Here is a 12,835-nt window from a genome sequence, read left to right as displayed (position 1 = left end):
AATGCCTAACACAGTGCCCAGTACCTAGCAGATAGTTCATAAGTATTTTTGAAAAAGTAAACTTATTATGACTGTAGTTTATACAAATTCTAAAAACTTGCCTCTTCCTTTCAAATATATTAAAAATTCCAAAAACTATAAAATCTGAGACACAGGAAAGCTAATAAGAAAGATAGAATAATTATACCCAAGAATATGGCTCACCTTCTTTGGATCAAGTTTCCCAAAAACTGAACTGGCATGGGGACAGACTTCAGACAGTGAACAACCAATCTTCATAATATCCTTATTTCTACTAATACTCTAGAAGGAAGAACAGATATAGTATAAGATTCAGTAAAATATTATTTGACAGTGTTATGCAAATGAGGGTTCTACTATGCATAATACTTAAAAGGTTTTGGAGCATTAGAAATTAAATCAATTCTCATGTCATTATTTTTTCATAATTCAGAAAAGTTCTTTGTAAGAAATGGAACTAGGCTATAGAAAATTTTTACTTCTCAATGAGTTCAAATTACTTGGAATTCAAACTAAGATACCAAATATTATTAATATCATATTAAGAGGTAACTTTAAACAATTGTCTCTGGGTTTTACTTTAGCTCTAATTGCTCAAAATAGATACCATATTTTGGTCAAATGACATGGATCTTCTCACATATTTGTTGTTGTGTAAAGGAAACAGATGTAAAAACAATTTCAAAATGTACAGGTTCTCTATATAAATACTGTAATCTAGTTAGTAAATTTATTTCTCACAGGGGCATGGGTTAACAATTTTGAAACTACTTTAGGTGTGTACTAGGACTGAACAAGTAAGTAAATATGTTCTAGATAATGAAAGCAGGGAGAGAGAAATTACAAAAAAGAAGGCTAGAATGAACCTGCTGTGTTAGATTACAATTGGAAAGTATCAGTATGAACTCGTGTGTGTGTGTGTGTGTGTGTGTATACACACACACACATATACACAAACACACATATATGTGTGCATGTGTATACATGTTTGTGTGTGAATATATGCATATATGAAAGAGACACACAGAGATACAGATGTGTATATGTGTTAGTTATATATATATTTGTATTTATATAGTATATTTATAAATATATATATAGTTCCTATCTCTGTCCACTGAGAGAGCCTAGAAGCAATGACACTCAAGTAGCAATAAGCACACCTAGTGCCCAGATCTTGATTTTTAAACACCATTCTCCAATAAAAGGAACAAGAGTTCTTTGGAGAGTGGTTGAATCCAGGGCTAGGACAGGGAAATAAAAGATGATCCTGGAACATCTGGTGATGCCAGAAAGTAAAGTAATATTCAAAAAAAGAATGGGTGCATTTTAAAGGATACAGTAGCTAATGTAAACAATCTCCTATTGGCCAAAGCTGGAACAATTTAAACAACAAAATAAATGATGATAGTATGGGATTATAATCCATGGATTATATTAAATAGAAATATATTAAATCCATGGATTTATATTAATGTAAGTAATTGAATAAATAAATACATTAAATGCTGGAGAGGAAATACCTCTTCCTTAAAGAGGAATTCCAATTAATAAATGTAGAAGGAATGAGGAAAATAGAAAACCATCATGAGGCAAAGGCCATAGCAATAAATTAAAAATTCTCTTAAACTTAAAAAGTTTAAGAGAGGGCTTCCCTGGTGGTACAGTGGTTAAGAGTCCGCCTGCCGATGCAGGGGACGCGGGTTCGTGCCCCGGTCCGGGAAGATCCCACATGCCGCGGAGTGGCTGGGCCCGTGAGCTATGGCCGCTGAGCCTGCGCGTCCGGAGCCCGTGCTCCGCAACGGGAGAGGCCACAACAGTGAGAGGCCCGCGTACCACAAAAAAAAAAAAAAAAAAGTTTAAGAGAAACAAGATTAGATAGTCTCAATGCATCTCCCTCTAAAACACTTATTACTTACAAAAGGAAACACAGTAACTTTACAATTAAGAAACCCAGCAGTTACCACCTTAACCAAATGGATCAAGGTTAACATCATCAATAGTGAAATATAACAACATCATAAATCCCCAATATGACGTACTTTCAGTACACATCACTTCTGTAGTATTACTGCCAATCTATTTATGAGAAATCATAAACAAATAAAAACTGACCAGAATTCATTAAGAATGTCAAAATCATGAAAAATAAGTATAAATAAAGGAACTATCAAAGGTTGGACAAGACTAAGGATACATGACAACTAAATATAATGTGGGATCCTGAATTAGATCCTGGAATAGAAACAAAAAAAAAGGCGAGGCGGGAGTGGGGAACTGGTGGAATTTGAATAAGGGTTGTAGTTAAGATTTAACAGCATTGTACCAATGTTAATTTCCTGACTTTGACCCTTGTACTTCGGTTATGTAAAATGTTAGCAACAAGGAAAGCTAGGTGAAGGGTATAAAGAAATTAATTTTACAACTTTCCTGTAAGTCTAAAGTTATTTCAAAGTAAACTGTTAAATATATATATATGTTCTTTAAAAATATATCAATAACGTGAAGTCAGAAAGAGAAAAATATTGTATATTAACGCATATATGTGGAATCTAGAAAAATGGTACAGATGAACCAGTTTGCAAGGCTATGTAAAATAGACAATAAGAACCTACTGTACAAAAAAAAGTAAATAAAATTCAAAAAAACAAAAAAATATATATATATATCAATAACATATTCAATAAGGCTAGAAAGAACATGATTATCTCTGTAACAAAATAAACTCTGAAAGAGCAGTTCAAATGACATCATGATGAATATAAGTACTGATAAACAGTAAAAATGGGAAGTGAATTTAAACTGACCCCAAGACACACTTGAAGCAGCCTTTGTAAATAAACTCCTGGAATGAGCTCTCAAAGTTCAAAATACACCAAAGTATTTTACATAATTAGATTTTGTAGGTATATGGACTAGCATAAATGGAAGCCCTTTTTTTTCAAAGGTCAAACACTTAAGATTCCTTCAACTGCCACTCATCAAACTAGGCCTACCAAAATTTCTGAAGTGTTTTCATGTAAATGGCTTAAATGGCAGAAATCCATAGTGGTAGAAAAACAGAGACTATGTGTGAGCAAACCTTCAACTTGACCTGCCTCCACATGTTTCTAAATCTCTATTTACTCTTCATACACACCCTACCCCAACCTAATTAAATGTTAAAATTTGCACCTTTTTTCTCCTGCCATATTCTTTCTGTAGGATTACTATTTTATTCTCGCCCTTCCTGTTACACAGGATGTACACAACTGGTGTTAAAAAGTACAATACATTCTACAGCTGAGCACCACTTTCTGTAACTGAACAGGCAAAGAAATTATACTGAACATCAGCATCTGGCAGTATTTTTCAGAAAAAAAAAGTGTCTAAAGTGGGTTTAAATTGATTAACACTATTAAATCACTTCTAATATTTCATATTATATGATTCAATACAGCCATACAATTACATAAAATGTGTTAACATCAAAGAACACAACCAAAATTAAGATAGCAAACAAAGCCTATATAACTTTTTTTAACAGAAAATACTCTTGAAACCTGCATGTAACTACCCATCCTTTTAAAGAAAACCTACTTAAAGCAAAATTATCAACCTCCAGAAAAATCACACACAGTAAGCCTATCCCCACAAAGTGTACAAAATGCACACTTAAAAAATACAAAATTAAAACAACTGTAAGCAACAGGTGAGCTGCATATTTATAAGAATGTGAAAAGAAGTCCTCCCATTTTTAGCACTGTTGTATAAAGAACTATCTTTTGATGTGAAATTCATGAATTGTCCTCCTGTTGGGACCACACTTTACAAAAATACCATGTTTTTGAAATGAGATTACAGAGCAAGATAGAGCATCTTAGCAATGTCACCTTACTAAAGTTTTTTTCTTTGATTTTTACTACTTTATCAAAATATATCAAAACTTTATCAAACATCAAAAAATGTTCCTTAGATATATAGGATTCATTTTTTAAAGTCTTGCTTAGAAACAATATACAAAGGAGAAGCATATTTACTCCCAATCACACTCCTGAAAGATGCTTCTCAAGGTTGAGAAGGGTCTTCTCTCTTTTTCTCACTGGTTGTTTTTGGCCTTAGCATGTGTTAAGATGTGAGATTTCAGGTTAGTCGACTGAGCAAACTTCTTATTACAACCGTCGAAGGGGCACATACAGGGCGTGTCTCCGGTATGGATTCGCACATGTGTGCACAAACAATTTGCTTCTCGAAAAAAATCATTCGATTCATATGGACGCCTTATCAGTTTTCACTTAATCTTTTCATCCAATTAAGATATTTTTCCTCACTTTTTGAAATATGTTTAAATTTCTACAGGGGCCTCAACTTCATGGTTGAAATCAAGGTTGGCAAATTACGGGCTCTCCTACCTCTTTTGGTAAATAAAACTTTAATAGATCACAGCTATACATATTTATGTATTGTCTATGGCTGCCTTTGCACTACAATGGCAGCTTTTGTATTGCTGAACAGTTGCAAAAGAGACCCACAAACCTTAAAATATTTACTATCTAATATTTCACAGAAAAAGTTTGCTGACTCCTGGTTTAAATGATAGTTCCAAATTCAAGCAACAGCTTCACATAAAAGTTAATAAAAATCAAAGTCTAGAGGTGCAATGACCAATACAATAGCCAATTCTTACTTGAAATATGGCTAGTCTGATTTAAGTTGTGCTGGAAATCTAAAATATACACTGGATAGGAAAAAAAGGAAAATAAACTATCTTGGTAACATTTGTATTTATTATATTTTGAAATGATATTTTGGATATGCTGAGTTACATAAAATATATTTATTAAAATCAATTTTGCCCATTTCTTTTTACTTTTTTATGTGTCTACTAAATTTTAAATTACTTATATGGCTGACATTGTATTTCTACCAGACAGTGCTGGTCTGAAAATCTTATTTAAGATAATAAATGTTTTTCCTATATAATGAGCTTAAAAATATCATTTATCATCCAACCTGGAACACTGTTGAGAGGGTCACAGGTGCTATTAATGCAGAGACAATGGGCATTGAACCAGAACATTGTGGGGAACCTTTAGAAAATATGTTCATAAGCAGAGATACAAATTTGCCAAAATTTTTCTATGACTATCACCCTTCTATAATGTTTTCTATATAGATTTAGGAACACTGAGTTAATCATATGTCTTCTATAACCTTTCTTCTCATAAATCCTATTTCCCACATTGCCAATTCACTCTACCTGTACAAAAAGGAGTTCTCAGGCTGTAGAAGTACAGAGAAATGTTATTCCCTTCCCTCCTATATCATGTAGTTCACAAAATTAAAAATTAGTGAGTAATTGTGTACCTCTGAGGGATTCACCTTTTAAATTCTGGAACATAAGCACTTTGGTGCCTTGCTTTGTATTTAAAACTGAGTAAACTTATCTGTCCTGAAGCATGCCAATGTAAAATTATAAATGTTCCATTAGTACTTCCAGTTATATGATGAGAAAAACATTGTACCTCAAATTCAAAATTAAGCCAATAGAAAAAAATGACTGAAATTTTAAAACTTAGTATCACTTAAGAAACAATCTTATCAGAGACCTCTAGATGGGGCTGTAACTTCAGAAATACAACAGTTTTTCAGCATCTTCAGTAATTTATGCAGCCTAGATGTGTTAAATTGAATGTACTTCTAAAACCACAACTACAATTTTGCTGTTTTCTTTTTTAACTCAGTGTATTATGAGCATACTACTCCTAATTCTGGTATTAAGTTCCAGCTGTAACCATTTGTCTTCTAATAATGCCCTGTGTTAAATAATGTTCAATAAAAATTAAGCATTGAGAATAACAATGATATATATATACATTACAGGGTTTTTATTTTTGTTTTTGTTGGGGAGGACCTGGATTGGTGGAGGAAAGGGTGGGAGAGGAAATCAACCAGGCTACTATTTACCTGGGCCCAAAACGTTACTGCATCTTCTACATGACTTCCAATCACATCTTCAACTAAAACCAAATCACAATGCAAAGAAAATTAGAAATTAATCAAGATCATCTAGCTCTTACAACCAAAAATAATTTTTAGTGTCAGTACCTTTACTGTAATGTACTTCTTCATCCATTTGGACAATTCCTGAAAAACAATTCAATACTTTGAATTAGGTTCCATTAATCTGTCCATTAACACTGAATAAAGACTAAACCATATAATGTCCGAATTCCTCCAAATACGTTTTGTCCTAAGTTATCAAAATTTAAACTCTATATTAAAAACAACCCCAAAGATAGTTTCTTCAATAATTGTTTTCAGTATATTGTATTTTGCAATTTCATCATACGCAATTTCTATCTTTGAAATTATCTCTTTAGCCAAACCTTTACAAATTTACCTTGAAGTGTATAATTCATGCACACTTTGATCAGTTAAATAAATACTTCAGAACAATGTGCATACTCTTCTAAAATAATTGATGCCCTCCCCAAACATGAATAGGACTTCCATAATTTAAACAAAAAGAAACACTACAAACATATGTAAAACAAATGCTTCCGACTGGTATTTAATTTTTAAATAAACATATCCATTTTATTTAAAAGGCATAGTTGGGGCTTCCCTGGTGGCGCAGTGGTTGGGGGTCCGCCTGCCGACGCAGGGGGCGCGGGTTCGTGCCCCGGTCCGGGAGGATCCCACGTGCCGCGGAGCGGCTGGGCCCGTGAGCCATGGCCGCTGGGCCTGCGCGTCCGGAGCCTGTGCTCCGCAATGGGGGAGGCCACAGCAGTGAGAGGCGCGCTTACCCAAAAAAAAAATAAAATAAAATAAAATAAAAGGCATAGTTGTTTCTGCTTTTGAAGATACCCTGCATTTAAAAACTGCAAAATGAATCAAACTTTACACATACCTTCAAAAATAATTTTCATTAAATAATTTGCTTTCCCAAAATATTTCAAGATAAATGTCTACTAGTTTATAATTTTATCCTTAAAACACCAGAAGATTGCACTTTACATGCATAAATGTTGGTTTTTTGAAGGAAATGGAAAACAATAAATTTTTTTAAAGAAATTGAAGAGTTAACTAAACATCACTACACCAAAGCTCCAAATACTCTCCCAACTATGGGGTAAAAGTTAACCCTATGGGGGGGGGCAGGGGGGAAGGTCGTAAAAATTTTTTAAACTTCTTATTTTCGTTACAACTTTAAAAAAAAATTTTCGCATACACTAACACATCTTTAAAAGAAGGATTCTTCCTCAAATACTGGCCAAAAGTAATTTTTAAATTGAGCAAAAACTTGTAAAACCAAGTTGGAATCTGTTCAGGGAAACTATATTTCACTGGAAGACACTGGCTTAAACTTAGTAAAAATGAAATGTTTACTTTGGGAATCGCACCACACGATCTAAAAAGCCACTGCTAGAATAATGTTTAAATGTTACTTTTAAAGGGGTCAAAAAAGACTTTTCCACATGGTTATGAAGGAAGTGATGCTGCACCCACTTTCTGCAAACCTGGATTACCAAACGGCACTTCCAATTCACATCGAGAGTTTCGAATAAGTTAAGTCCAGGTCGCTCCTTAACACCTATTTCAGGAGGGATTTCGAAGCTTAAACGGCAAGTAGTTTGCGGGAAGAGAAAATTCCACCCGACAACAGGCCTGCAGGTCCCAGAATACGCAGGCCTGTTATTTGCAGGCCGGCTTCGCCTCCCGGCACCACACTCAGCAACTGGAGTGCCTGTCACGCTCAGAAGTGCGCCAGCGGCTCGGACACCAAGAAGGCCAGGAAACGGGCCGTGCCCATACTGCTCAGCCCTAAAGACCACCAGAGGTGAAAATACGGTCCCTGAAGCAGCCACCATCGAACCTACCAAAAAAACTCCTACTGACCTCGCACTTTTCGCCAGAGAAGTTCTAGAAAAGTGCCCCGGCCCCACACGCTGGGCCCTCAGCCTCCCGTCCCTAGGCCGTGGCTCGCAGTCAGCTCGCCGTCAGCTCGCCGTCAGCCGGACGTGACGCAAGTGCAGAGGCTTACCTCGCGTGCCCCTGCCCCTCTGGCCCCACACTGCGCTTGCGCGATCTTTGCTGCGCCTTCATACTGGCTCAGCGCGAGCCAGTGCCTCGCTCACGTGACCACCAAGGCCTGGGGGCCTAGGGCGGGGCGTGCTGGCTGAGGCCAGGCACCCGGCGGGCAGGGCGCAGAGACTGCGCCTGCAAGATTTATGGGCGGGTATTCCCAGCACCTGCGGGCTAATGGCTGCTTCTTTAACAAGCCTTCAAATAATGATATAAGGTGGTGGTTTGGATTTTGTGGCCTTTCCTAATTTGTACGCGGTGATTAAAATTTTAAAGCAGCCAAGTTAGAAGAATCCCGGCATTCTTTTTTACAGGTGGAAAGGAGAAAATGACTTTAGTTAATGAAAATGTGGTTTTCAGATTGGTAGCTTTGCAAGCATTTCTCGGTCCAGCCTAGCGTCAGATCCCTCTCTTGTATTGCAGCGTTTTTCACATTAAGGGGGGAAAACTAATATAGCTTATCTATCCGGTTATAAGCAGATATTACCTTTTGTGGCAAACCTTTCATAACAGTAGAAAATTATCTGCATTCTTTTTTTTTTTTTTTTCTGGTACGCGGGCCTTTCACTGTTGTGGCCCCTCCCGTTGCAGAGCATTGGGAATATCTCCATTAATTTTTTTTTTTTTGGCAGTACGCGGGCCTCTCACTGCCGCGGCCTCTCCCGTTGCGAAGCACAGGCTCCGGACGCGCAGGCCCAGCGGCCACGGCTCACGGGCCCAGCCTCTCCGCTGCATGTGGGATCCTCCTGGACCGGGGCACGAACCCGCGTCCCCTGCATCGGCAGGTGGACTCTCAACCACTGCACCACCAGGGAAGCCCCCCTCCATTAATTTTTAACTGCTTGATTGAAGTATAATTAATATACAATAAGCTGCAGGTATTAAAAGTACATATTTAGATGGCTGAACATATTATATACTGTTGCAGTCATCCTCACTGTTAACAAAGATAACAGTCATTTCCTTTACCCCCTCCCAAAAGTTTCCTCATGCCTCTTTATAGTACTTGGCTCCCCATGTCTACCCCAAAGAACAGATTCTGCTTTCTGTCACCATATGTAAGTTTGCATTTTCTAGAATTGGATGTTAATGAAATCATACAGTATGTCCATTTTCTCTGTTCTCTTTCATTCAGCATAATTATTTTGAGATTCATCCATTTTTTCACATGTATCAATAGTTCGTTGCTCCTTATTGCTAAGTACTATTCCACTGATACCAGCTGTGGGGTTTTAGTAGATACCCTTTATCAGATTGAAGAAATTACCTTCTATTCTTAGTTTGCTGAGAGCTTTTATCATGAATGTATGTTCAATTTTGTCGAATACTCCATCTATTGTGATGATCATGTGGTTCTTTTTTAATTAGTTAATTGATTAGTTAATTAATTTAATTTAATTAGTTAATACGATGAATTACACTGGCTAATTTTCAAATGTTAAACCAACCTTGCATCCCTTGGATAAAACCCACTTGGTCATGATGTATTATCCTTTTTATATATTCTTGTATTAGATTTGCTAAAATGTTAAGAATTTTTGCATCTATGTTCAAGAGGGATATTGGTCCGAAATTTTCTTTTCTTGTAATGTCTTTGGTTCTGATACACAGCAAAGTAGATGACCTTCCTTCTGACATATCTTCAGGAAGTCAGTAATAGCCCAATGCTACATCACAATGCCTATGCCATTCACTTCACTTCATCTAATCATGTAGCCACTGTATCATCTCACATCATCACAAGAAGAAATGTGGCTACAGTACAACAGATTGTGAGAGAAAATTTTTATCACATAATTTTTTACAGTATATTGTTGTAATTGTTCTATTTTGTTAGTTATTGTTAATCTCTTACTGTGCCGAATTTATACATTAAACTTTATCATAAGTATGTATGTATAGAAAAAATGTAATATTTATAGGGTTTGGTACCATCTACGGTTTCAAGAATCCACTAGGAGTCTTGGAACATATTGACCAGGGGTAAGGGGGGACTACTGTATTCTGCTGTCATTAGGCTGAGTGTTCTATAAATGTCACTTAAATCAAGTTGGTTAATAGTTGTTCAGGTCTTCTATATCCCTACTGACTTTATATATACATAACCCATTGGTCAGGGAGGCCCTTAGGTCATTAACTCTGACTCAAGCCTGCAGCACCTGAGAAGCATCTAGGGCAAAAAGCAAGAATTATCAGCTTCTATCCCAATTATATATATTTAAGGACTGTAGAAATAAACAAAGAGTGTGGCCAGACCCACTGTACCCACTGAGATGGACTTCGGCCAGGACTTCATTTATCATTGGGCTTCCATAAAACCAGAGGACCATAATGGTGTTTTGGGTCCTTTGGGATCCATATCAGCTCAGATCCTGTCCAATAGTCCTTGGTTTAAAATCTTAATATTCCTCTTTCTCTACTGCATAGTCACCCTGGTAAATGGTGTTAAATGACTGACCCTTTGGGGAAGCATCAAGGCGATGTTAATCATATATACTTGAGAATCCTTCCTCAAAGGGATCTGGGCTTTCCCTTCCATCAATGGGCTCTAGATCTGAACTGCCTTAGATTCAGAAATTGAGTGAGGAACCATGGTTATACAAGTCAAATAACATCCTAATCAGCCGTGCTTCTATCTTTCCCCTTGGAACATCATGATCTTAACCTTCTTCACCAATCCATGCCTTTGTACCTATTAATTATGTCCATTGGGCCTCTGACAGTTAAGTTCCACAACCTGGCCTTTGACATTTCTGCATCCCATCATCTACACTTATATAAAGGAGCCCAGTATCATGGCAGCATCTTCTACCATCAACTCTACCCTGCAGAGGTTAGCCACTGCCGAACTTCTGTGTTGCCAGTATATTCTTCACCATTACATTTCTTATTGCCTTAGTTACAAGCATCATCTGAGCCTTCCCAAAGAAAACAGTCAAGTGGTAGCTTCTCCAGTTTTAAACAACAAATCCATTCTAACATTGCTGTTTTCTTGAACTTTCTGACCCCCTCCTCAATACTATGCCAAATAACTTCTGGCATTTCTACCATATCTTCCATATGCTATCCTAGCAATGCATTAGGACCAACTCCAGATACCCTTGCCAGGACATTAAAGCCTGAGTCATGAGTAAGTGCTACTATGTCACTCTTTCCTGTCAAGCCTTATATTCCACTCCCTGATCCAACACCCTCAAGATCTATTCCCAAACATGTTTCCTAGGTTTCTTCCAGTACATCTAGACCAGAACCTGCAGTTCATGCAAATTGTAACCTATCCTCCTATAGGAAGGACTGTATATCTGCTCTAAGGGTATGCTGAGATCTGATCCTAGTTACCAGTTCAGAGTCAATGAGGCATAGCAGGGATGGGTCTTAAGGAGAACAAGTATTATCTTGCAATGCAAGTGCCTCAAATAGTCTTTGCAGGATCTCCAGGCAAGGGCAGACTGCTCTCTAGCAACGTGGAGGAGACTGCTTAGGCCAGCTCAAAGGTTCAGGAAAACCTGAGGGTTCAATATTTCTCAGGCTCACCAACACACATGTCCCCATTTCATGTTTCAGGGTTCCTTTTCCTGTAGGCATGCTAACTTTGGTGGAGGAAATGATCAAGCCTGTGCATTCAGTTTCCTTTGCAGCCTTGCCACCTCTACTATTAAATTTGGGCTGGAATGTCAGCACAGATGGCCTACATCCGCATGAGATGAGATTTTTCTTGAAAGGTGCTATTGAGGCACTCTGGTTTCCACAGCATGCCTTAAGTAGCTAACATGAACCGATGCCATTTTCTTTTTTCAAGGTTTCCAAAGCAGTTAACAATGGCTAAAGTACAGCTCCATCTTTATAATTTCCGTTAGTCCCATTCCACAGTAATGTCACTGCTACGGTATAACCTAACACTTCACCTTCCACCTGCTATTCACGCAAATCCACTACAGTAACTGTGATGCATCTACATGCCAGGAGTTATCACTACCCCACTTATCACCAGCTATGGGTCTTTATTGTCATCTATTCAATGAATATTGCAGTCACAGAATCCCATCCTGAGGGTTTGCTTTTTAAGGCCATTCCTGATACCTGTCATAGGCTGGGTTTACCCCTCACAAAAAAGCAAAGCCTAAGACAAATGTTCAGATACAGGTAAGTATATTTGGGAAGTTATCTGAGGGAACCAGAGGAAGGAGTCAGGGAGTGGAAAAGGGGAAAAGAGAAAGCTAACATAAGGATGTGGGGTTGACCATTGCTATGGGTGACTAGTGCTCAATCCTATTTTCTGAGAAAGATTATGAAAGGCATCTCAGAACTGTCTTCCCAGCAGAAGGAAGGGGAACTATTTATCTATCTATTGGCTTCCACCTCCCATTAGTCAAGTTTGGTCCCAAGGTCATTAACCCACCCGTGTATTTCATACATGTATGATGCAGAAGGGTTCCAGTGGGCATCCCAAGCCACAGTGTCAGAGGATCTTTAGAGAAGACAGCAAGACAAAGTGCCATCAGATGGCTTCCACGTGAAGCTGTCAGAAGCCTGCTTGGAAGTGTCTCACAGCAGTACTGGAGTTAGAGGTGCACCAAGAGAATTTGAAGTGGCACACGGGAGGCATCAATACAGTTATAAACAATGCATAGTTAACAAAACAACTTAAAAATCATTAGATACCACCAGAAAATGATTACATAATTTTAAAATACACTTTTTTATTTTAAAACAAATCAACATTATGAAGTTTGAAAAATAAAAATTA

The 12,835-nt window shown here is 37.5% G+C and overlaps 1 protein-coding gene across 1 annotated transcript in view; it reads right to left on the bottom strand.

Annotated features, from left to right (window-relative positions):
- STK31 (serine/threonine kinase 31) overlaps positions 1–12,509 on the bottom strand; it is an 87,501-nt gene extending 74,992 nt beyond the window's left edge. The window contains exons 1-4 of the mRNA XM_024755047.1: positions 12,488–12,509; positions 6,109–6,147; positions 5,968–6,020; positions 205–303 (exon numbers count right to left, since the gene is read on the bottom strand). Coding sequence (XP_024610815.1) covers positions 205–303; positions 5,968–6,020; positions 6,109–6,147; positions 12,488–12,500 — 204 coding nt within the window. The 5' untranslated portion in view covers positions 12,501–12,509. The remainder of the gene's footprint in view (positions 1–204; positions 304–5,967; positions 6,021–6,108; positions 6,148–12,487) is intronic.
- Positions 12,510–12,835: the final 326 nt, after the last annotated feature.

The sequence above is a fragment of the Neophocaena asiaeorientalis genome, unplaced genomic scaffold, assembly GCF_003031525.2.
Source record: "Neophocaena asiaeorientalis asiaeorientalis breed wild unplaced genomic scaffold, Neophocaena_asiaeorientalis_V1.1 scaffold36, whole genome shotgun sequence".
NCBI lineage: Eukaryota > Metazoa > Chordata > Mammalia > Artiodactyla > Phocoenidae > Neophocaena > Neophocaena asiaeorientalis.
Note: the sequence above shows the minus strand (reverse complement) of the source record. Positions and strands in the feature narration are given on the sequence as shown.